Here is a 25,526-nt window from a genome sequence, read left to right on the forward strand (position 1 = left end):
TAATGGACTTCTAAAGAGGACTCTCCATAAGAGACCGGCACTATTTTTTTTTTACTAATATATATAGATAGATATATTAAGTTTGCTGTTCTTAAACCATTTTAAAATGTACAAAAGGAGTCTCCAGTTTAAGCACTTTTAGGACAGCTCATACATTCTTGGTAAAATGACAAGCTGTGTTTTTTTATATGCAGTTGCTGTGGGATAAGTGGAACAACACACTTCTCTGTTGTATGTGAGAAAGGACTTCATGGTCATGTGTAAATTGATGTAGGTTTTGACTGGTTCGCAATTGTTCAGATTTTCCATTTAAAGGAGTTTATTCTTTGCAGCGAACTCCACCCAATCTAATCTTTTTTTTTTTTGTTCTACTTTATAGAAAGCAGAGGTCTATATTCTTTATCTACTAGCAATTAAATCATGGCTTTAGAAAGCTCCTCTAACAAATTAGTAATTCCCCAAGGTGTTGATGTAACTGTATTCTGATCCGCTGTAGCATTGCACAATTAATTAAAAAGCAGCGTTATCATTCTACCGTTTAATTTGCTCAGGCAATGTGTTTGTTTAATGTGCTGCATGCTGTATTTTAGCTAATACTAATCAGTGTTTTTGCATCTCTTTATTTTTAAAAAGATCCCTCAGTATTTTAGCAAGCGCATCCCAAAAGACTGCACAGCCTTCTCGTTTCATTCCGTCGGTTTTACCACGCAGGCCAGCAAATCTGTTAAGCACGGCCATTTTGGCTTTGTGTCTAATTGAAGGGGGTTTTGAATATCTTTGCCTGTGCAGTCAGAGAGGATGAAGTGCACTGTCTAAGCTCGCTGGCCTGTTTCTCCAAGCAGTGAAGTCAGCCACATCATGGCGCTTATCTGCAGGGCACAGCCTGTGCGAGACTGACACAAGCGAGTGCAACGGCAACAAATAGGATGCAAACTACCACACAAATTGTGGTGTTCACAAGGCATACTGCGTAGAAATAAAGCAGACAGGAGACACAGCTCAGGGACACACACAGAGTTTGTGATGTTATAATGTTATAATTTATGTAAATAATTAGCTGTACCTGTGCCTAGTTAATGAATCCTAAGCGGTAAGACATTAGGCTTATAATGCAATATAATGATTTATTCGTCTCTCCACCGTCCCGATATCAGTGACATTTACTTCAGATTATATTATGTTCTCTTAATTCTGTGACCTGCCAGTCTTCATGGAATTTGCATAACAGCTACACAATTTAACATCAAAATATGCTGAAAGGGAGGTGATTTAATCAGCATATAAATATGGAACGATTTGGCAGGTTTTTGGACTCTTAGGCGTCTTTTACACCTGGTCACTTCCTGTGTTTTCTGTGATCCGATAGCCACCCGATGGTAAAAAGACCAGGTCTAAATGCCCTCTGAAACGTTTTGGAGACGGATATAAACCCGATGGTACAAACCCCTTCAGGAGGTGGTCTGGGACGCGTTTCAGATGAAACTGGACAGGTGTAAATGAATGTGGTTGTTCAAGCCACATACGTCAGCGCTAAACTCCTCCCAAACGGAAGTACGTCACTCGCAGGTGATCTTTCACCCAGGCGTCTCGTCGGGGCTTAAAACGCGCTGCTGCCGCCAGCGAAAACGCAGCAAACAGTAAACGCTGTTTTTTGTAGCATAAACGTCGTAACCAGTTTTTACGTCTTCTTTTTGATCACGTTCTGACACCAAAAGTGCATCAAAGTGTGTTCCGTTTCAATTACCCCAGAAATGAGGTAAAATATATTAGCATTTTGGGCGGGAGTAGAAAGATCGGAGAGACGCATTTATGTGGCAAATGCAAATGGAACAGTTTTAACACTGGGAAGCCCCGCCCCATTCCCACTTCCAGTCTCACATAATTTTTAACAAATTCAGGAAGTATTCTCACCTAAGTTATTAATTTAAAAATCTATTATTAATACAGACACCTTTACTATAGCATATAGTTAAAATGACTATACTTATTAAAACTGATTTACTAATAGTCAAAAAGGGTAACAAAAAATTGTGCTTTCTCTTTTTGAAAGAAAAACTACATTAAAGTGACGTGACATACAGCTAAGTATATTAAATGTAACCATCTTAACCAGTCGTTAAATCGTCAAATCTAACACTTTACGAATAACGTTAATGGTGATGAAATGCTAGAATGTGATTAAAATACTCCTTTAACACTTTTAGTACTGTTTCTCCATAATCCACTCGGCAGATGAACATCACACACTCCGTTTGAACAATCATATGCAAAATGCACACTTTTTTCTGCGATCGTCTCCAGACTTCACAGCTGGTAATATGATTACGCCTCCAATCCTCTCCTCCTGAAATGGAGACAATGATCACGTTCCCGTCTTACTGTTTTAGTCGATCGGTTAAGACGGTTACATTTAAAACGTTTAATCGAGAGCGGGGAAAAAATAAATAATATTAAACATGACATTAAAAAGATTTACAGTGAAAAATAACGGACACGACGGAAAGGATGTGAAAACATTTTCATCTCATTTCCATTAGCGGTTCAGACGGCGTCAGAATGTGACAACACAATCAGTACGAGCAATTTTCCATTACGCTGGTCTTTTCCAAACAGTTCAGCAATTTGAACTTTGTGATTCTGACATGAAGCAGCAATTATTCCTGGTTATTCACTGAGCTTGCTGTTCAGAAAGGAGGGGAAATTCTTTTTAAAAAAACATTTCTCCAAGCCTGATAATGGGAGACTCTGCAATAAAGAAAATTTCCGACATCCCTGCAGATGCCTAAGCTTGTGAAGTTGCTTTCTATCCCAGCACCTAACAGTGTGGTTACTGCTCAGATATTACGGACCCCGACCTTACAACCCATTAAACAAGATGTAATAACGGCTAGAGGTTGTACAGCTAGTACAATTAAACAATTATTTCCTGCATAACGACAGCGCTTTCCATAGGGAACATAATCAACGCATTATGCTAGAGTGTTAACAAAGGTGTGACGCTCGAGTGTTATACTCGAGTGTTATGAGAGAACTAAAATGTATGCCATCTTTTGTGTTACAAAGGCATTTAGTAAGAAATACAATTGTAATCATGAAGCCTCATCACCTTGATTACGGATTATGTCCGGTTTTATTTCCGGCAGGTGCTACGGTTATCGCCGTGGTCCATAACAAAGATAATTGCTTTTACAGAATGAAAGATGACGTGCACAGCTTTCCTATTGACTTATAAGAGAGGCTGGTGTTTTTTGCCACGTCTCTCTTCTTTTTCTGTCTTTCTTTTCATTATTTGTAGAGAACTGATCTTTGAAAAGAAATGATTCACATCTATGACAGAAACATCTATCGCTATTGAAGATAATTTACAACACTATTTCATCGTTATGCCGTATCGACTCACCTTCACAGGAGTCAGTGATCAATGAAGTGAGGATCATTAGCAGTAGGAAAAAAATAATACAGCAGATATATTTATGACAAGATCCCAACAATGTATCAGTGTTGTTTTCTAACTGGATTTGCTTTGAGTGGTGCAGATAATGAGATGAAAAAAGGCGTGAATCTGCAAAAAGAGAGAATCTGCAGATTATCTCTACGAATCGTGCGTATTTAACCTAGTCGAGTGAGATGCCTTCATCCATCTAGCTTCTCTGAAACCCATGGAGACTAACGATGTCTTCTGAAAATGTGACGTTTTAAAATTTCGTTCTTTGGAGAGTGGATCTGTTGACCGGCAGGTTATGACACAGAATAGTGACTACATGAGTCCTGCAGTTTATTTTGTGTGCGCTGCATCAGGGGCCCAGGAGTAGCAGCTTTTTGGTGGTGGTGGGATTTGAACACACAACTTTCAGATCTGTAGTGTAACGGGATGCACTTATTTCCAGGGATTTCAGAACAGCGTAACAGATATCGCATCATCAGGTAGGTGTGGCCTATTTGATAATCTAACTCTAACTCTAACCCTAACCATAACCCTAACCCTAACCGTAGTTTTTGGTTGTATATTTGTTTTCGAAAACAGCGTAACTGTAAGATAATAAAACATAATAGATATAAAATATAAAATCTACCTGTATGACTGTTGTGTCCTTCATTATCCATCGTAGGTATGCTCTTTTTTCTTTGAAAGAGGGCGTTTTTCCAAGACCTCCAGAAACACGCCCACTTTACGTCATGGTAACGAAACCCCTGTTATTTAGTGAAGGCCGTAGTGTAATGTCCCTACCACTGAGCTACTACTTGCTGTGTTAGACTGCATCGTATTCATAAGTGTGGTTTGTTAACTTGTATAAATGTTTTATCTTTCTCAGAAGGAAATTAAAGATAATTAAAAACAGGAGACCGGCTAGCAGCAGTGAACAAGCAGGAGATGTTAAAAAGAAAGAAAAGTTGTTCATGAGGGACACTCAAAGTCCTAAGTGCCTTGCAATTTCACAGCATGGATTTACATCAGTCGGAATTATGACTTGTATCCATGGCAACACAACGTCAATTCTTGGTGCTGCCACATGCTATACATCACCAGTTAAGCTTTTAAGACTTATGTTTGCCTGAAGATTTTTCACATTTTAACCTGCTTTGTTTTATTATTGGTTGATGTTAAAACACTAATTTATGCAGAGGACGATTTATTTGGAACGCCTGATCCCTGAGAAAAACACCATCTCAATCACTTTCATACTTAAAGACTGGAAAGATTTTCGTCTGTCTGGTTTAAAGTGAGTCTTCCCCACTATAGCCTCAGATTCCTGCTCTTGGTTGACTGTAGAGGAACGTGATCTGGTCTACGGCTGTTGTAGTTCATCTGCCTTCGGGTTTGGCTCGCAGAAAAGATTTTTAAATCCCAGGAGGTCAGAGATTTCATATATATATATATATATATATATATATATATATATATATATATATATATATATATATATATAAAACACCAAGTCACCGGAAGATTATATATTTATAAAAACATTTTTGTAACTGTGGAACCTGTATCTGGATGATTTTATGTGTTGCTAGGGTAAATAACTAGTGATAGAATAAATGAGTGAGCATAGAAAAGATATGTGGGGTATTTTTGGGGCAGTTTAATAATGTAAAATCCAGGGAAATAGGAAAACACTGACCCTGCTTCTCTTGAAATAAAGATCTTTTTTAAAAATTTCAGTTCTGACCCAGGAGACACAAAACGTTCCGATGTCAGCATTAGCTTTGGTCTACAGTGCACGTTTGAAACAAGTCGAGAATTAGAATGCCTCTTGGGACGAGCCTCCGACTGGCGCTGCCACCCTCAGCAAGCACGAGGCTCAACATAGCACCTTTGTTAGATTAGACTCGTGTCAATTCAACACTCCAGAGTCATCAGACACAAAGCCAGCGAGAAGGAAGTGTGAGTGTGTGAGAAGGCAAGATGATGCAATAAATAAAGAACGCTAACAAAAGAAATAAATAAAAGATTTGGGGAACAAAGAAAAGGATTAAAGGGCTGGAGGAAGCAGGAGAAAACATTAGAGACAAAATAGGAATAAAAAAAAATAAAAGAACAGAAATAGAGGAGAGAAGAAAATAGAAACAAAATATTCACGTAGTCATAATAGCCAAGATAATGGCAATAAAAAAACAGGCATAGATAAAAGCAAAAAAAAAAAGAAAGAAAACAAAACAAAAAGAAAACATGAATTAATGATGCCAAAATAACCTTCATTCATAAGGGTCCGATTTGACTTTGCTTCATTTTTTTATTGCTAAGTAGAAGAATATTTCTAAATTTACAATCAATCACAAAAGCACTTGAATACTTGCTATTTTCTCTTTGATTCACTTCATCTTCATGTCATTTCGTATTGTATAGAATAACGCCACGGCTCCACGAGGCCACGGCCGCACAGATAAGTACGGAAAAATACACAATGGTCTGTGCTTTTAACAAGGTTTATTTCTCTAGTAACTCAGAGATTTGCTAATGCTAACATTTTTGATGTATTACTCCAGACCTCCAGACTAATCATGCTGGGTGTGTTTTGAGATGATAATGTGTGCTTTCATAATTAACTCCTTTTAAACATGATAAGATCTTTATAAAAATCTATTTTTTTAAACAGAATTTAATTTCCCCTCATCTCAATGATAACGCAGCTTTGACGTTATACTGAAAAATATTGACTCTTTTTTAGAAAAAAAAAAGTACTGTTAAAGCAAAGCTAAATACTGTAAAACATTGTGTGATGTATTGTGATAGGATTCTAATGTATTCTAATGTATAACGTGATAAGATATTAATGATAGTTCTGTTAAAGTGACAAAAAAAAACACACATCAACAGCTCGTTACGTTACTGGAAAAACTGCGAAGCGAGACTCCTTCTCTGAGACTAGAGACTCCTTCGATAACTAAGCAGCGTCTCCTTACAGAAAGCTGCCCTTTATTTATATGATGTGGTTTTTATTAAACAACAGTTTTTTCTTTCTGTCTGTTTATCGTTAGCATTAGATAATGAATGATAATGAATTCAATCTAGTGCATTAAAGGTGGGGTCTACGTTGTTTGAGAAGTGCTTCAGAAAACCGAGTCAGACCAACAAACAAAACAAAAAACAAAACAAACGTGTAGCCAATGAGCAGAAAGGGGCGTGTCTTGTCGATATGGGCGGAGAGAGTGTTCAGTGCGCGTGTGTGACGTTAGCAGAAAGCGGTTTTAACATTGACATGGAGGATAAAAACAAAGAAAGAAAGAGAAGAAAGGCTTACGATAAGGACGAGAAGTAGGACGTGTTAATATAGGATCAGCTTTCCAGCGCTGGAGAGAACTGAAGGAGCAGGAAGTTGGCCACATATTCACAGGTTGGAGTTTCCCGAGTCAATAACTCCTGAGCTAAACGCTGTTACTACACAAATAACACCTCTTTTCTATCGTAGTAATGTAGAGAGGCAGCTACAACCGCGTTTTGTGTAGTAAGAGCGTTTAGCTCAGGAGTTATCGACTCGGGAAACTCCGACCTGTGAATATGTGGCCGACTTTACTTAAGACGCCGAGGCGCTTTTTTCCTTCTCGATAGGTGAGTAACGTTGGTTTTGCTTTGTTACACAGAACTAATATATGCCTTTGTCCTTTACATCATTATGCTTGTGTGGCATTTTTGCTTGTTTGTTTATCTACAATCGTATTGTTCTTCCCTTCAGCTATGATAAAGACACATTTCTTTCTGTTAGTCGCCCGGGTAATGTATGTATGTGTGGGCGGAGCTATCGATACAGGGGTGGGACCCGTTTGGTTTAGGGACGTGTTTGTTTTGGTGATTTTATATGTCGACATCGGCTTTCAAACAATGCAGACCCCACCTTTAATATAAAGCTACTTTTTAAAGCTAACTTTAGTATAAGGTCAAATCTGTGGTTGTTCTACATTCTGAGAGTCACAACAACATTAAAAAAGGAGAAAAATGTGGATATTCAGATGAATCTGTAATCTAAGTAGTTCAGGAGATTATAATGCGATTCTAATTAGCCTCCTTTTAAATAGTTCTGAAATAAAGGTGCACACATACAAACAAATAAGTGAAATAAAAAAATTATACATGTCTTTATTTTAGACACAAAGGCTGATTAATGTTAATGTTAACCTGCCTAATTATTGCTTTGTAATTCAAGTATCATTTTACGCTCCATATAACGTGACAGAGTGTACAGTTTTCCTCTCACCATTAGGTCTCATCCTGAATACAAAGTGATGCCACACAGCTGCAGTGATTCATCTTGCCTACCAGAGCCAATTGTGTGTATGATTAAGATGCGTACGTTTCCTTCGTCCCGCCTTGTTACCAATTACATCTTTTTTTAAATTACCCTATAACAAAACATCACACTCGCGTGTTCACCAGGACTGAGAGAGGGAATAAAAAAATCCTGACAATGGTGTCTTGTACTTCATGCAGCATTTGACAAGTAAATGTGGACTTGAATTCATTTGAAGGGCAAGTAGAAACATCTCAGTTTTTACACATTCAGGTATTTGTTTCCCATCTATAAAAGATACATGCATACAAAACACGACTTACCATGTCTGTATCAGATACTGGTCCAAAACTGGTGACGTAGATGTTGGTTCGAACTTCAGTCACACTCTCTGATTAAACAGAAAGGAGAAAGAAAATATTTTAAAGATAATTTCTGAATTCTTTTATACATGAAACGGAGAGGGAAATATCTCACAAGAAAGTGAACTGAACAATGTTCCTAATGACTGAGTGGGTTGATATCACAGCAGCAGACTAATGAGCAATAGTAAAAAGGAAAAAAGAGAGAAAAGAAAAGAAAAAAAGGAAGAAAATGGAAAAAGTGAAAGCTAGTGTTTGCTTTGGTTTAGTTTAATGTTTTTATCATGCCTCATCTGGTAAGATCATTACCATAAAAGGCGACACAGGCAGTGCTTAAGAAGGGAACATTGGAGGTAAACAAACCCAAGCATTTACCACTACTCCCATTAAGGGGGGGGGGAGCATTTTATAATATGTAGTGTTAAATCCTGGAAGTAAAACAAATAATATCTAAAATTTAAGTATATATAATTTTTTTTTAATACTGATCTCAATAATATTGCTGCTGTTGTGGTGGCAGCACAAGTGTACAAAAGATTTGACAGTATGGTATGAAAAACATCCAGTTTTACTAATCATTCTTTACAACAATTAGAAAGCTACAACCTTTAAGCAGTATGAGCTACAACAGCAGGAGACCACACAGATTCCAATTTGAGGCTACTTTAGGTGTGTACAGGTGGAAAAAGATAAAGATAATTAACTACAACTCTTGCCTGACAGTTGAATGGCTGACTGGATAACTGCAACAATGAAAATCCTAATGTCACAGGAAGAGGTTCAAGAGGACTCAGGGGTGTCTTCAAGAAAAAATTCAGACCCAAATGCGGGGATAGATATAAACATGATTTATTACATAAAACATAACACAAAAAAACTGGGTGAAAGAGAAGAAAAACTATGCCAGAGACACGAAGATGATACAAAGATGAGGATTCCACGCTGCCCAAGGTAATGTAGCCGGAATAAATAGAGACAATTAGACACATGAGAAGCGGGTTTGCTGAAGCGGGAAGGAATTAGACAAGGGTGGGGAAGACACCTGAACACACAACGTTAACAAAAAACACATGGCACCAGAAAAAAATATTCAGGCACGATTCTGATACCTAAACAAAATGGATGATGTAGGTCAAATAAGATAGTTAGTTAGTTAGTTAGTTAGTTAGTTAGATAGATAGATAGATAGATAGATAGATAGATAGATAGATAGATAGATAGATAGATAGATAGATAGATAGATAGATAGATAGATGGATTTTATTGCCTTAAAATGGATGTGGAACTGTTATGGACGTGTGTATCAGAGAGGGAGCTGTGCTGTGACTGCTGTGCAGGGAGTCTCTACAGTTGGGTCATTACACCGATCCATTACAGTTTTATTGGTAGGCCACAAAGTGGACAGTAAGAACAAAATGAAAAATAAGGACAAAAATTTGTGGCTGACCTCCGAGACCAGGGCGCAGCCTGTTGTCATATCCATCCAGCAAGCGATCCAGAATCCGAGTAAAAATAGTGATGTTGTCTTTACTGTCATCAGGAAGAGGCTCTCTGTGCCCTGCTACAGCCCTGTAGAGTGAGGAGAAGTGTGAGATAAAGCAAAAGGTTAGGGGTGACAAGTTTGTCCTGTTAGGATGATACAGTATAAGAGAAGTTGAACAATTGGACAATAAAGAGAGGAGAACAAAGAGAGAATAACAGCTTGATATATGTCAGAATCTTTGAGCTTTTATACGTGTTTTGAATAATTCGTGCTGTTGTTGCACCTCCACAGAGCACCGCGGTCACTACAACTCACCTAGGATCAACTCTGTAAGTGAAAAAACTGCATCTAACAAGAAGTAAACAATGAAGAACCTGGTGCAACTCTCATATTCAACCTCCCGATACATCCAATTTCCTGCAACATCTCCCTCATCACTTATCCAACTGTTCACCAGTTAGTGATAACTGTTGATTTATCCAGCCGTGTAACTCACCAAACATTCACAACCACAGGTGTGTTAAAATGTGTATGTGGTTGAAGGAATGAGCGACAAAGTGGATGATGATGAAAGGATGCTGCTCCGCTGTGAAATGCAGCTCTACAGCAATCATTATTTTGGGTTTTGGCTAAATAATAAATCTCATAAGTCAGAAATGGTGTCTTAAATATGCAGTCAGACTTCCCTTTCTTAATTATTTTAATATGCAGAACAATTAACTCTTGCCGGGGTCACGAATCCCCAGTGAAACTAGAGGTAGCAATAGAGAATGTGAATGGCAGAGTTGATGACATAATGAGCATCCTCAAATCAAATCAAGGGCTTTGTCATGACTGACCCTGCACAATTAGTGTTGAAGTATCTAACAACGCACTCATAAATATGCAAGAATTGTAAAATACTAATACACTTTCTCGCCCTACAACATGTACTGTGGTAAACATTTACTCACTTCTTTCACTAATGACATAATATCTCCTTATTAATTGCTATTAAATTTCTTAGTCATTTAGTCATTAAATTTCTTAGTCAACTCTCACTCATTTTCTACCGCTTATCCGAACTACCTCGGGTCACGGGGAGCCTGTACCTATCTCAGGCGTCATCGGGCATCAAGGCAGGATACACCCTGGATGGAGTGCCAACCCATCGCAGGGCAGTTTTAAAAGCAGTTTTCTTTAAAATCTTGAAAATCTCAGTAACTACACCAGTTTACGCATGTAACCCTGTTCCCTGATACGGGAATGAGACGCTGCATCGGTGCGTTAGTGTGTGCACACAGAGCTTTAGACCGCTTCCACAAAGAAGCGTTCCCATAGCGTCAGCCCTGACGCAGCATCGAGTTCCCTCAAAAGGGAACTCTGCTGTCATATCTCTCTCATCTGGTATCGCCTTTAATATGAAGTCCTGGTCACATTCTTTTTGGTAGTTGCAAAATAATATAACTTTAATGCAGATTTGTGTGTAATAAACAATAGATATTGTAGTGCTAGAACACTGAAGGTACAAAAGCACAATAGCAAACGAAAATTGCTGATACGATTCTTCACCCGATTCAGGCCAGGCACAGCAGAGTGGGTACAGTACAACCAGTAGGACTCTGGTAAATGCAATCAGGATGACTGAGCACCACATATCTGCATTACAGTACACTAGCACCATCATCCCTCATTCTGGGTCAAGACCCATGCTGACTCTAAGGAAAATAATCTAGAGGAGCTCCAGCTGAGGATTTTCTGCTCTGGCTTTTTCAAATGAAGGTGAACGGATCTCTACAGATGGAAGTGGATCTCAGAGGCTCTGTAGTGAATAGGTCCTCCGCTTATCCAGAGCTAAGTACCTGTCAGTATTAACATCAGGCTTTGGGAGGTTATCCACAAGAGCAACCATATTTTTGGTTTCAGATAGAGGGCCTTGAATTAGCTGAACAGTCAACAGGGAAAAGTCACATTTTTAAGTGTTATTACAATGCCACAAGTTTACATTTTTTTCAATGTAATTAGAGCTAGATCATCACAAGCCCATGGCTCATTTTTTTGGCTGGTCATTCAAGTTGATCTACACTGTGATCTTGCTGTAAATTAAAACTAAAGCTACAATCATTTTCCACTTCCACCACACCAGTCAGCATGAGGGTACCACCTTGTTTTTGAGGACTGCGTAAAAAAATTTGAAGCTTTCAAAGCGGGATCCCGAAAGAGATGCTAGCCAATTAAACTGTATTATTCATTATCATTCGCGTACACTATAAGATGCTTTAAAAAAGGCAAGTTATCTAAACAATAATGTACCACTGTGTTGGAACTGTTGATTTTTTTTTTATCCAGACAGGGTATCTCCAGAGCTTTCAGTTTTCGTGTGTCCTCTCTTCTGTCCATTCTCACTGTCCTTAGTGTTCAGCACACAGCCCCAGTGACCTTTACTTTAAGGCAGCTCCAGGTTTGGGCCCTTCAGTTGAAAAGCTGCATTTCTGTTTGTTTTAATTTGTATTACCGTATGCTGACCTTGCCATGGGGCATGTGTACCAGTAAATTAAAGCTCACACGCATTCACAATCAAGGTCTTCTATTGACATGCAGCTGCTGAGACTGAGATTTCGTGAGATGACCTCATACATTTTATAAGGTAATGTTTCTCAAAAAGCTCCTTCACATGTCATTGCAATGTGGTCTTGTTGACTGAGTCACCTCAGGCTTGCTCATTGGAGATAAATACCAACACATTTAATCTAGAACTTTTGTATTATATTAATACAAAAAGTTTAATATTATACAAAGATTATGTTTCTTAAGGCAATGTCGATGTGTTAAATTTGCTAAACCAATAAATTTGAACTGAATTGAATTGTTCACAAGCAAGAGGCAATTAATATTAGTACTGAGTCAGGGCCAGTCATGTTGATACACATTAATTAACTGCTAATTTCTGGTTTTCATAATACATACAGAATAAGGACATATCTGTAGAAGTCCTTCTTTTCCTCTGGTTCACTAGGCAGTGACCAATCAATGCTATCTCTTAGCAAAGAGACCTAGTGATTTTAATAAGTAACCAAACATATAGGCCTGACAAGGACACACACAAGGACACACACAAGGACACACACACAATGGGGCAGAGCCGAGGAAACCACAAGAAGTGCGACAAAGGAGCTAATGTCAGTTTGACTGCTTTTGAATTATGCAACATTGATAACACAAATAGGGAGTTTATTAGCATGGTCATAAGACTCGCCAGGATATCTACCATGTTTATGCAATACCACCAGTGAGAATAGTGAAATATTCATAGTCTATTCATATCAAACCATCCCTATAAGGTCCAATAAAGCATTACAAATTCTTGTCTTGCTTCTTTAACAATATCATATAGTATTACAAATCAATCAAGTAAGGTTACGATTAATGTATAATTATTCAAAAGTATCTCATATTTGTTGTCCTCCTAGTAGAGGTCTTCCCGAAGTGACCCGAATCACTTTTAACCCGAACCCGACGTGCATACATATATATATATATATATTTTAAGAAAGACTCGACCCGAGACAAACCCAAAAAAATTAGACCCGAGTCCGACTTGACCAGTCGGCAAATTTTTTAACCCGACTGGACCTGAATGTTGCACACACTGATGCAGCCCTGCATGCACCAGTCAGACAAAAAAGTAACGGCTGCAGCATGAATTCAAAATTGATTGACAGGTCTGTTTCAATGAAAATTAGCTTACTGCCAGCAACACGATGTCACAAGCGAAATTGGCAAACAGAGGAGAGGTTGGAAAAGGACTCTGGTCGATGCACACACGCGATATACAGTAGTTCGGGTCTTCTCGGGTCCGTTCGGTAAAAACACATTCATTTTAAATTACCTGAGATCCGATGCCGATATTATTCACGTGTGTCCGAGGTACACGTGAAACGGTCGGACCTCGGGTTTTCGGATGTAAGTGGCCCCGTGACGACCTCTAGCTCCGTGTCTCAGTTCTGCTAAATTAGCCCTATGTGTGAGGGTATGTGATGTGTATGATTCAGAATTACTAGGCATGGCTTGCATTTAGATTCATGGTTTCAATTCAACCATAGCATTTTGTGCCTCTGTTCATTAGAATCTTTTGGTGAGAAATTAAATACTCAAAGTCAAAGGAGTTTACAATATATCACCAAAAAAGAAAAAAGAGAAAACCACCGCAATCGATATTTAGGCCAACTAAAGAGTAGATTGGGATTCCCACAGGGACACGGTCAATTCCGAGACACTGCAGTGAGCATAAATAAAGCTGTGCACTGCCAGACATGAGACATATGTGTCCCCATCTGGTTTCATGAGAGGTGTGTCAAGGCATTGGGTTTTTGCTTCATTCCATGGCGGAGGAGCTAACGGACATCGGGCCGGCCGTAGTGGCAGCTGTTTCATTCCTCTTCATTACCACCACATCACCAGTGCAAATAAAAAAATTGACTTTCCCCCCACACACTCCCTCCCCAAAATCCTCTCAACAGCTTCTCTCACAGTCTCTTCAATGCTATTAAATGAAGCACTCTGAATTTCTCTCTCTAACATTCTAGCTTTTTCCCCCATCAACTTCCTTCTTATCTTGTGCCTTTCACATCCATCCTTTATTCCTAATCTCTATGTCAATGACTTATAAGGTCTAAAAAATGTATATTGAAGACAGAACAATGACTCAAAGCCACCCCAGTTTCATTTTGTATATACAATTGTAATCTTCCCGAATAGCAAAGCTCAGCAGAAAACAATCTGCTGCAGTCTAATTGCAATCCAATTAAATCTTGAATATTGAAATGCATCTGAATAAGTGGTCTGGGGAAAGGAAATAGTCAGCAAACCTCCAAAATATAACAATAATTTAACCACAAATAGAGGTGAAAAACAAAGAAAAACAAATGAAAGTTACATTTACAATATCAATTACAAATAAAATACATCTTTTTCCATTATACGTAGCCACCACGTTACCACCAATAATGTGCTACAAACAAGCATGTGGACATTGGAATCTCCCCTTAACATGAGTATACAAGGCATACAGAATGTAGTCTGTAAATGTCTATACAATGCACCGTATGTGCCACCTCAGTTTTAGCATACATGCGATTAAAATGCAAACCAGATTCCAACTCACTCCACATCTTCAGCTTAGTGAGTGTAGTGATCTAAAATCCCACACCAGTCATTTAACTCTTGTACATTGGTGTTAAGTCCAGCTCTATCAGGCTGATCAGTGTTGTAGCTCAGCTCTAATCTGCTGAGTGCACAACTGCTGTGCCATGCCAAGGGATTTAGATCACAAAGTCACTTCCAGTGCTTCCAAAGCAATCTAGATCTTATAATGCTTGTGATATGAAACCCACAATATGGGCTCAATCTGGGGCCTGACACCACCTGCATACCATAATGTGCAGCAAAATGCTATGGGAACAAATACATAATGTAGATTAAGTGTTAAAATAAGTATGTCATGACAACTAGTCACTACTAAACTATGATGTTAGATGCTCTTACTTGGAATTCACTATAAATTCACATTAATGGTCTCAGAAATGTAAGATGAGCGTTCTCAGTTCTGGGTATCAAATTGGTATTGACTTTTCAATATTCAATTCACATGAAATAATCATTGTAAGACCAACCTTGTTCATTCATTCATTCATTTTCTACCGCTTATCCGAACTTCTCGGGTCACGGGGAACCTCAGGCGTCATCGGGCATCGAGGCAGGATACACCCTGGACGGAGTGCCAACCCATCACAGGGCACACACACACTCTCATTCACACACTCACACACACACTACAGACAATTTTCCAGAGATGCCAATCAACCTACCATGCATGTCTTTGGACCGGGGGAGGAAACCGGAGCACCCGGAGGAAACCCCCGAGGCACGGGGAGAACATGCAAACTCCACACACACAAGGCGGAGGCGGGAATCGAACCCCCGACCGTGGAGGTGTGAGGCGAACGTGCTAACCACTAAGCCACCGTGCCCCCCACCAACCTTGTTAACCAGATCTATTATTTTTTATTGTTTTATTGTTTACACTAGCATCCCAAGCTGAGCTATTAAGCCACCCTCCTTCCCTCCCTCCCTCCCATTCTGGTCTTCGAGACATGGTCTGGCCACTGTGGGTAGAGGGTTGTGCTTGGCCGTTCTCTTTGGCGGTGAACATCGCTCGGCCCTTCTGCTCGGATATGTGTTTCGCTCGGCCCTTCTACTTGGCTGTGGACATCGCTAGGCCCTCACCATGTGCCTCGCTCCCCCATCTACCTCACCATGTGCCTCGCTCTCCCCTCCTGGACCTCGCCGGGATTGTTATTAAGACGGGATTGGTGTGGTTCAGCCCGGATTTTGGCCATGTGCTTCTGTTTATGTTCGTTGTCACGTGTCTGCCCCGCCCTTGTTTACTCCTCCCCATCTCTGCAGACTTATTCCCTATTGTTAATCGTCATGTATGTTTAACCGTGCATTAAACATGAGAAAAGACGAGGGTACACTGATGTTGATTCCGCATTGCCGGTACCCTCGTCCTTTGTCCTGTGTAATTTTTGTCTTTGTTCCTGTTCTATGTATTTTAGTTATTAAACCTATATATTTGACGCTATCCTACGTATGGGTCTGTCTTCCTCCATCCCGTTTGTGACAACATGTAATGATTTTAGCAAACTTTATAATATTAAAAAATAAAAAGTTAATTTTCCAAGACCAAAATAGTAAGTAGGTAATTATTCTATGGCTGGATGTTCAGTACTTAAAAACGCTAGGTTTATTTTTGATCCTTATAGCATTAATTAAAGGTTGCTCTGTCTTTGTATGATATTCACTGTATTTAGCTTTATAATTATTATGCAGGATGTGTGTACAGCTAAATCTTTTTCAGTGAGCTCATCTGTGTTTTATCATACACTGAACAAACGTCTTAAATAGGCACATTTATCAAATATATCTCATCATAAGATTAATATAATACCGGTGTAAATGTTCCACACCCATGACCGATTCTAGTCTTGCTTGGGGCATACAGTATAACCTTAGGTCTGCCTGCCTTACAAAGATTCCTTATTAACTGTGGCTTGAATGTGCAATTCCATATGCCACATTTGTGAATGCAGATTTGCAAAATGATAGGCATCAGTTTCTTGCATAGCATATGTTCATCGCGGAATCATTCAAGCAAGTAGCCGTTCTCGTCACAAGACGTTTGTTTCCGTGATGCTCTCGGTGCATACACTTACACCACAAATTTAGGATGAACTGCACCTCAGGCCCAACATCACTGCCTGATCTCACTAATGCTCTTGTGGTTGAATGGACAAAAATCCCCACAGCCATGGTCCAACATGTACTGTAGTAGGAAGCCTTCCAAGAAAAGACCTTGAATAAGATGTTCAACAAGCACACGTAAGGGGTAAGGTGTCCACAGAGCTTTAGCATTTATAGTGCAGAATGCTACATAATAATAAATCAGTTTATTAAAGTGTTAGTTCCTTTATTGAAACTACTTCTATTGCTTGTGTATTACTCATGCAATTTGTTGCCTGCTAATGTTAAATAATGCGCTAAATAATGTCGTTCAAAGGAACCGATTCTGAAGGTTTTACAGAATTACATGATAGGAAGGCTGACTGTTCTTCTGTGCTTTCAATACAGTTACTGGTTCACAGTTAGTACAATTTGTGTAAACTAATTCAGCATGGCAATCAACCTGAGGGTTTTTTTGTTCGTTTCTTTTTTAGTGGACAGATAACTAAGCCTGCACCTGCTCAGTCAGTGCCATCCTGCCTCGACTGATAACACAGTGTGTGTTTTTTTCCATCACCGTTCTCCGAATTAGAAAGCACTGCTGTCGAAACTCGCAGTACTCTGCAGCACGCAATAAGAAATCCTTCTTGAATTATGCACAGACACAGAAACAATGAGCTTCCCATAGCTTGGTTCTGATGCAATCAGGACATAGACTTGCAAATAATAGGTTTAGCAAGCATTAAAATTAATAGTAAGGAATATGATATGATATTAATCAAGGCTCTCAGACTGAAATCTATCCAATGTCTATTATTGATAAATGCAAGCTAGTTTGCAAACGGTTAGTTTACCAGTCTGCTTACCAGACTAACTTCACTTTGTTAGTGAGTCTAAAACCCTTAATGTTTTGGTAAATATCGACAAGTCAAGTTACATGGTGTTCAATAAGAGCTCCAAAATCTATTTGTATTGGTAATGGTTGTTGTTGCCAATTGTCGGGTACAAATATTGAGAACATGCTGACCTACTGTAGTATACCAGCTTTGCTGCTGGAAAGAAAAAAAAACAGCATTCCGCTGTGCATAATTCATTCATTCATTCATTCATTTTCCGAACTTCTCGGGTCACGGGGAGCCTGTGCCTATCTCAGGCATCATCGGGCATCGAGGCAGGATACACCCTGGACGGAGTGCCAACCTGTCACAGGGCACACACACACTCTCATTCACTCACACACACACACACACTACGGACAATTTCCCAGAGATGCCAATCAACCTACCATGCATGTCTTTGGACCGGGGGAGGAAACCGGAGTACCCGGAGGAAACCCCCGAGGCACGGGGAGAACATGCAAACTCCACACACACAAGGCGGAGGCGGGAATCGAACCCCCAACCCTGGAGGTGTTAGGCAAACATGCTAAAAACTAAGCCACCGTGCCCATACTCCCCCCCCCCTGCATTATTGTATTTTGTATTTTTCCTCACTTTTCCCACTTAATTTGTGTTACATAATACATATCGGTATGGACAGTGCTATGGCTGTTGGCAACAAATTGGCTGGTTTGAATATTTTAGAACTGGTCTGGCCAAAAGAGTTCTGACAGTGTGGTGCAAAAAAAAAAAAAAAACATCCAGGGGAAGCATCCATTCTGTAAACATAAGGCATCTTCCTGCACACTATATTGTCTTCTGAAATGTGATGTTCAGCACAATAAATTTGTCATTGTCACTTGGATCACTAGATGTGTTCTAGGTTTTAAAATAACAAGTTAAATGATTTTTTTTTTATCACAGTAGCTTTATGACTGCATTTCTAACTAAAATTATAATATCCCATTGGCTGAAGAACTGACTATCGGATACTAAACTATAATTGTCAGAGTTGATTGGAGATGCAAAAAAGCAACTAGAATTAAAATGTACTGACAGAGCGACCGTTCTAAAAACTTGGTGCAATTTAGAGGCAAATCAGTATGGAGGATTAACACATCCAAAGCTGAAATTCCAATCTTGACAGGTCCTCCTTGGCTCCACTGAACATTTATACGGCTCGGAATGAGCTTAGGAGAATATGTACAATGAATGAAACACACTATTTTAATAATGCATTAAAATTAAAAAGGGTCATTTGCATGATAAATATAGCCAAAGTCCTTGATAGAATTAGATAATGAAGAATATTTCCATCCCATTTTTGATTTTCTGGTATGGCAGGGGAAAAAAAAACTGGAGTCTGACTCATTCTTCTTTAATGGAAGAGCTCAGAAATTGCATGGCCATATGAGTTTTTCATATTGAGTTCTCAGTATTTGGCCTGCAGTGTGCCCCCTGTAGAGTCAGGGGGGAGCATAATCAGACCCTGCTCCCATAGCAGCCCACTGGAACTATTAGTGAATTAGGAGGTCTGAAGTCGACAGCGCTATTACTCAGCTAATAAGCATAGTGCTGCTGTGGGTTCTGTCACAAAAAATATGAGGTGATTTACAGGGTAATCTCTGCAGAGGTTTCATATATCACAACATAGTCAGGATAGAGGTTGAAATGATGTATTGAAATCCCTGCATTTTCACTGCCACAGCGATAAAGAATATCAGTGCAGGGAGAGCAGTGAGGTGGCATACTGTACATGTTCAACTAATAGGTGATGGCTAGGCTTGTGTGAAGTTAGAATTAATCATAACCATTTAATCATTAGACTGTCATGATATCTAGTGATGTTTATCGCATCATATAACAGTGACTGAACATTAGCCAGCAAAATGGTTGGAAGAGGAGGTCGGAAGGGACGACATCTGGGTCTTAATCCGTGTGGCCCAGACGAAGGGCTCTGATGCGGTGTTTGTGAACAAAGCGCCAGCGTTCGGTTTACGTTTTGCGATGTAGGAACCTATATTTAGAAGCGTGTGTCTGACGTAGACAGTCATACAAACAACATCCAACATGCAGAACAGCAGAATAACTAACGAAAAAAGTAAAACAAACGAAAAACTGCAAAGTTTACTCAGAGCTCGCGACCCGGCTGCCATGCTCGGCGCCATCTTAACATGACCGGACCTGCCACACTTTAGGCATTGTACATCGGAGCACTGAAATATAATGTAAAAATATGACTTCCGATATTTCAACTAATTTTGGGAAGAATGTACACATTTAATTATTTAATTATTAATTCTCTGTATATGATGAATCAGTCGTACATTTTGGTTACAGTATTAAACCTCTCTTCCCAAATTTATTTCGTTTTATACAAACAAAACTGAATGCAGAATTACCTATAAAGTAAGCAGTTCCTGACTACACAGCTCATTACATTAATACACAAGCCTATTTTAGCTACTCTAATTACTAAACCCCAGAAAGTTTGAGTTACTGTCAGCATTCTGAAGTTTATTATACAAAATGGTTTGTTTCTCTTTATATTTATAATACCTAGGTATTGCTTTCACCTGTCATCGTATAACCTTACCGCATACTACTACTTTCGCACAAAACATGACAGTATTGTGATTACTGTAAAGAAACTGATATTTGTTGCCTATGTCACCTGATGCCTGGGATTAGGAGTAGTAGTAGAGGACAGAAAGAGAGAAGTCAATGAGCAATCTATATGACAGGATGGCAGGAGTGGAGGGGCACTCTCCCCTTTGTTGCCATTGATTTTTTGTCACTTTAGCCAGGGGTACTGAGACTGATCCCAAACAAACCAGACAACCAAAGAGGCTCGAGCTGTCCATGCTCATTAACCTGAGATTGTGTTTTAAAGGGTGGAGATAATGAGTGTGTATGTGGAGAGAGAGGTATCAGGCACTGTTAAGCAGGTGCATTCATATGTAAAAGATGGATCGTGGAGATGGATTGTTTAATCAAGCTATGATATTGGCAAATGAGTGTCCCCTGAGTATTTGTAATGACAAATACAAGGGATTTTGTCTCAGGACAACTTCATCCATTAGCAAAGTGTCCTGCATGCATTGTAGAGATGAGAATATTAGTGTAAAGAAAAGTTAGAAAAACAGGCGATGCTTGTGGATACTTGTGGATGTCTTGATGTTTAAGGAAAAAGTCTTCTTCTAATGCACCTAAAGGGTATCATGATAAAGTACAAGATGAAGAAGAAAGCAACATAAAGGTGAAGTCTGATGATACTTTGTGCCGGCGACGAGGTACTTGGCAGGGTCGTGATGCACGTCAGCCTTCTCTGCCTTCAGAGTGATTGAGGTCACCTTGTTAGCATGCACAGTAAACCAACTGTGGGTTTTTTTCTGCCTCCAGAAAACATTAATTCCATGGCTCCACAATCAATAAGGAAGTGCCAGCAGTCATTTAGACATGTTTGAATGATGTACTCACAGAGGAACACGGCTCCAGAGGCTTTAATGCCAGTACCTATGAAGCCTGGAATGCCAAGGATACGGCACGAGGGATGAAGGGGTTTGTGGTGTAGGTTATTATTATCTCATCTCTATCAGCATCTTTGAAATGTCAGCTGGCGGAGACTGAGTGGAGAGTGGAGAGTTTAGGAAAGTCACTGAAAAGGGCTATCACTCAAACTTCATTATGCTTATTTATCTATGGAACACATTATAACATTTACAGAGAAAAACATGATGCCATCCAAATAACGTTGATTATGTTTAATCTCCTCTACGCCATGGTGGATTGTGGTTTTCTCCTTTCGCAATCAGAACAGTAGTAACCTTAATGCTAGTTGCCTTGTAAAAATTTCTCTACAATTTCTGTCTTCACATAAGTGCATTAAGGGAAACCCATTTAAAATATTGGTCTATACTCATGCATGTCTGCAGAGACTGAAATTAAAATTAAAAAGCACTGTGCAGTGGAAGTACCAGTAGGAAATTTTATTTTTTGCTCACCCTCCAGACAGCAATCCCCTGTTACACCACAACTACAAACATGTTGTTGCCATAAACCAAGAGAACAATGCCAGCTTTGCTGCAAGACTCCTGGTCATGATTGACTCGACGGGTGTTTTGTCTCTGGGGTTTTTCACTCTGATAAATTCCTTTAAATCGAACACCTTCTGAGGCAGTAGAAATGGGTCAACTTAATCAAGAATATGTTGTTCCCATACTTAAAAGGTATAAAAAATATATTTCATAAGGACTCTTTTTTAATCATCTTGGTTATTATTTTTTTGTTTTGGCTGTTTTTGTTTTAATTATTTGCAAGGGAATAATGAGCCCATTTTTTTAAGTGAACTGCTTACAAAAGGAAAAACACAGCATGTTTATCCACATTAATCCAATAATGAAACTTTTCTTGCTTTTAACTTTGGGAAAAGAAATCAGGGCAGTTGTGGCTCAATGGTTAAGGCTCTGGGTTACTCATCAGGGGGTTAAAGCCCCAGCAACACCACGCTGCTATTGTTGGGCCATTGAGCATGGCCCTTAATCCTCTCTGCTCCAGGGAATATGGCTGACCCTGCTCTCTGAACCCAGGCTGGGATAGGTAAAAAAACTGGACTATGTTTGTAAAGGACACTTCTTCCTTAAATCTCTTGTTACCAGAGTGACAACAGCACACTGCACCATTTCCAGCATTTTTTATTCGCAAATCTCCTTTGAAAATGAAATGAGAAGTGTGAGGAGAATCCTTCTGTTTCTGATTAAATTGTCGTGTCCTCTCCCTGCTGTCATTTTAACATGGTGTAACATGGTTCAACCACCTCATAAATATTACCTCGTTAGATCACTGAAGCGAAGGATCCTAATATTTGTATCATAGTGCTCTGTAGTTGAGGTAAAAATAATAACATATAGCACTCAATTTTCTACTTTATATGATTTAGTTTTCTTCAAGATGCGTTTAAATTTAATTAAAATATTTGCCTGAAAACTGGTTGTTTGATGAGAGTTCTCCTGGATGTTTGCTGGCGTAGTGTATGGGTTTGAGCACCGTATCATTCCTTGAGGTTCTCAAAGGCATTCAATAGGTGCCTTTTGGTTTACCCTATTAACAGTGAAGTTAGCGGAGTGGCAACTGTGCTCCAACAGAACTTGGCAAACCGCAGGAAACACTGCATTATTTTGATGGTTGTGGGCCTTGTCAGGTGGGACCAATAGAATGGTAAAAGGTTATCTGAATTTAGGCCTCGGTAGTCAATGCAGGGGCACAGGCTGCCACCCTTATCTCCATGCATGGTTTCTCCAAGAAACCAGCTGCGGTGGGGAAGTGGATGGTTGGATGAAACCTGCATCCAGTGCCTCTTTGATGTACTCATTTATTGATTGGGTCAAGGGAACAGACAAGGGGTAAACTTTGCTCTTAACTGTTTGGAAGGAACAGTCCCAAGGACAGTGAAAAGGTAAATGGGAGTCCCTCTCCTTACTAAACACCTCCATTAATTATTGATATTTGGGAGGGATGTCCAGGGCCTCTTAGGTACTCAGGTTTCAACAGAGGTTTAGCTGGCAAGGAAATTTCACCTGCAGACAGTGGTCATTCCATTAGGACTACAAGGATTAACCGTGAGTAGCGTTCTGAGGGGAGGAGATAACGTACAGTCCAACAGTCCAACTAGGAGTTGCAGGGGACAATTTGGTGGGGAACATTGCCATCTTCAATTGGCTGGTTGTTTACAGTGGCCATAGCTGTGGTGTTAGTTCCCTGTTTCATTTGAACTTATCCCTTATTTGTGGAAGAAATAGGAGGAGGAGCCCCGTACCTGAAGGTCACTGTCCCATACAGGCAATGGCCATTCTAATGCTTGGCCCATGAGGAGTGACATAACAAATGTTCATTGTGTTGTCTCACTTTGTTATAACTTCAACTGTTGTCCAAAATTAGATTAGATTAGATTAGATTCAAATAGATGCTGCATTGACATAAGTACCCCTTGTGCTGCTGAACCGTCAAATTTATAGGGAAGAAGCGCAGCTTTGAGTTAAATTGGCGAGTTGCTCATTAGTCGCTTGGAGCATGGATCAGCTGTTGATGGTAGGCCGCTAGTATTTCTTCTTGTTGGTTTATGAGCGCTTTCAGTCGCTGTAAGTCCACTGAATTCTCATCAGGCGAAGTGCTCTGTAGTGACGATGCAGGAAGGAATAGAATCCATTCATGGAGATTTATTAACAAACACAGGTAGAATGTAGAATGTAAGACAACAATGATATCAGAAAACCATAAAAGCAAACCACGGAGCAATCAAATCAAGGCGAGGAAAGCAAAAAAAAAAACAGAAACAAAAATACAAGGACTGGAAATTAAACATGAGCAATAGCAAACGGCTTGGTATGCAGTAGGAACCGGCTAATTAGTAAGCATTAGGAACTGGTTACTAATTAGTAACCTTATTAGCATACAATTATATCATAGTGAATACACAGCCAGCACCTTTGATCTGAAGCTAGGACTGTTGAGAAAAAGATCACTTGCATCTAAAGAACGTATTGTTTAATGAAATGATTACTAATCAGAAATTTAGTGTTCTATGTTTAACAGAAACATGGATTAAACCAAATGAGTTTGTCACATTAAACTAAGCTTGTCCACCCGATTATACTGTAGTTATATACATCAGCCAAGTTTAACAAGCAGGGGAGGAGGTATTGCAGTTATTCATGATTACTGGCTAGGCATGAAGAAATAAAATAGACGTATGTGCAACTCGTTCGATGTTCTTCATACTAACATATGTAGCCACAAAAAATAAGTCTACTGAGTCAGGTCCTTTAATTATTTATAGAACTCCAGGACCATATTCTGAATTCTTCTGTGAGTTTGCAGATTTCATTTCGAACCTTGTTGTTTCTTTAGACAAAGCATTAATTTGTGGGAGTCTTTGGCCACGTTCACACTGCAAGTCTTAATGCTCAATTCGGATATTTTGCTCAGATCTGATTTTTTTGTTTGGCTGTTCACATTACCTTTTAAAATGTGGCCTATATCAGATACCAATATGAACTGTTTGCTGTTTCGAACTGACCCGCATGCGCAAACAAACAATAACAATGACGTCACACGCAGCACGCTGTTGCGCTAAAGTTGGCGAGGTTATGGAGGAAGTAAGTGTTTTTGCTTTTCTTTCTAAATGTGTGTGTAATGGCAGCACAGAGTGTTTTGAAAATTTTTGGATGTCTAGGGCAACTTTTGATTATTTGATCCATTTTGTAGGCGTAGTCACGTTTGTGTGCGTCCTCGCCGCGCATTATAGTGAAGAATGTCGATGTAGATTGACATAAAAGTCGCATCAAATCCGCCTTGGTTGTTCACACTGCGGCCACATTGGGAAAAATCCGATTTGGGTCTGATTCAGGACCACATATGGAAGTGGTCTGATTCTGATTTGGGGGAAAAAAATCAGATCTGGGCTTGATTTGAGTGTTCACACTACTCCTGAAGAAGTCTGACCTGGTCAAAAAAAAAAAATCAGATTTGGGCCACTTTTACCTGCAGTGTGAACGGGGCTTTTAATATTCTGATTTTGATAAGTTAGAACAGCAGTTGTTTCAATCGTATATTCAATAGGGGTTAATGAGAATAGGACCCACTCATAATGACCCCACAGAACTTGTAACTTGATCAGGTAACTGACAACTTCGAGAACTTCGACAACTTCGAGTCACTGACTCAAGACACACTATATAATGTAACTGTATTTGAACCAAGTCAGCTGGCCAACTATAGGCCAATATCAAACCTCCTTTTTATCTTCAAGATCCTAGAC

General features: G+C 39.4%; 1 protein-coding gene across 2 annotated transcripts in view; it reads right to left on the reverse strand.

Moving 5' to 3' along the window:
• LOC113647557 (gamma-aminobutyric acid receptor subunit alpha-3-like) overlaps positions 1-25,526 on the reverse strand; it is a 113,991-nt gene that overhangs the window by 62,044 nt on the left and 26,421 nt on the right. For both annotated transcript variants that reach the window (XM_027154331.2, XM_027154330.2), the window contains exons 3-4: positions 9,537-9,658; positions 8,051-8,118 (exon numbers count right to left, since the gene is read on the reverse strand). In XM_027154331.2, coding sequence (XP_027010132.1) covers positions 8,051-8,118; positions 9,537-9,658 — 190 coding nt within the window. The remainder of the gene's footprint in view (positions 1-8,050; positions 8,119-9,536; positions 9,659-25,526) is intronic.

The sequence above is a fragment of the Tachysurus fulvidraco genome, chromosome 21 (genome assembly GCF_022655615.1).
Source record: "Tachysurus fulvidraco isolate hzauxx_2018 chromosome 21, HZAU_PFXX_2.0, whole genome shotgun sequence".
NCBI classification, from domain to species: Eukaryota; Metazoa; Chordata; class Actinopteri; order Siluriformes; family Bagridae; genus Tachysurus; species Tachysurus fulvidraco.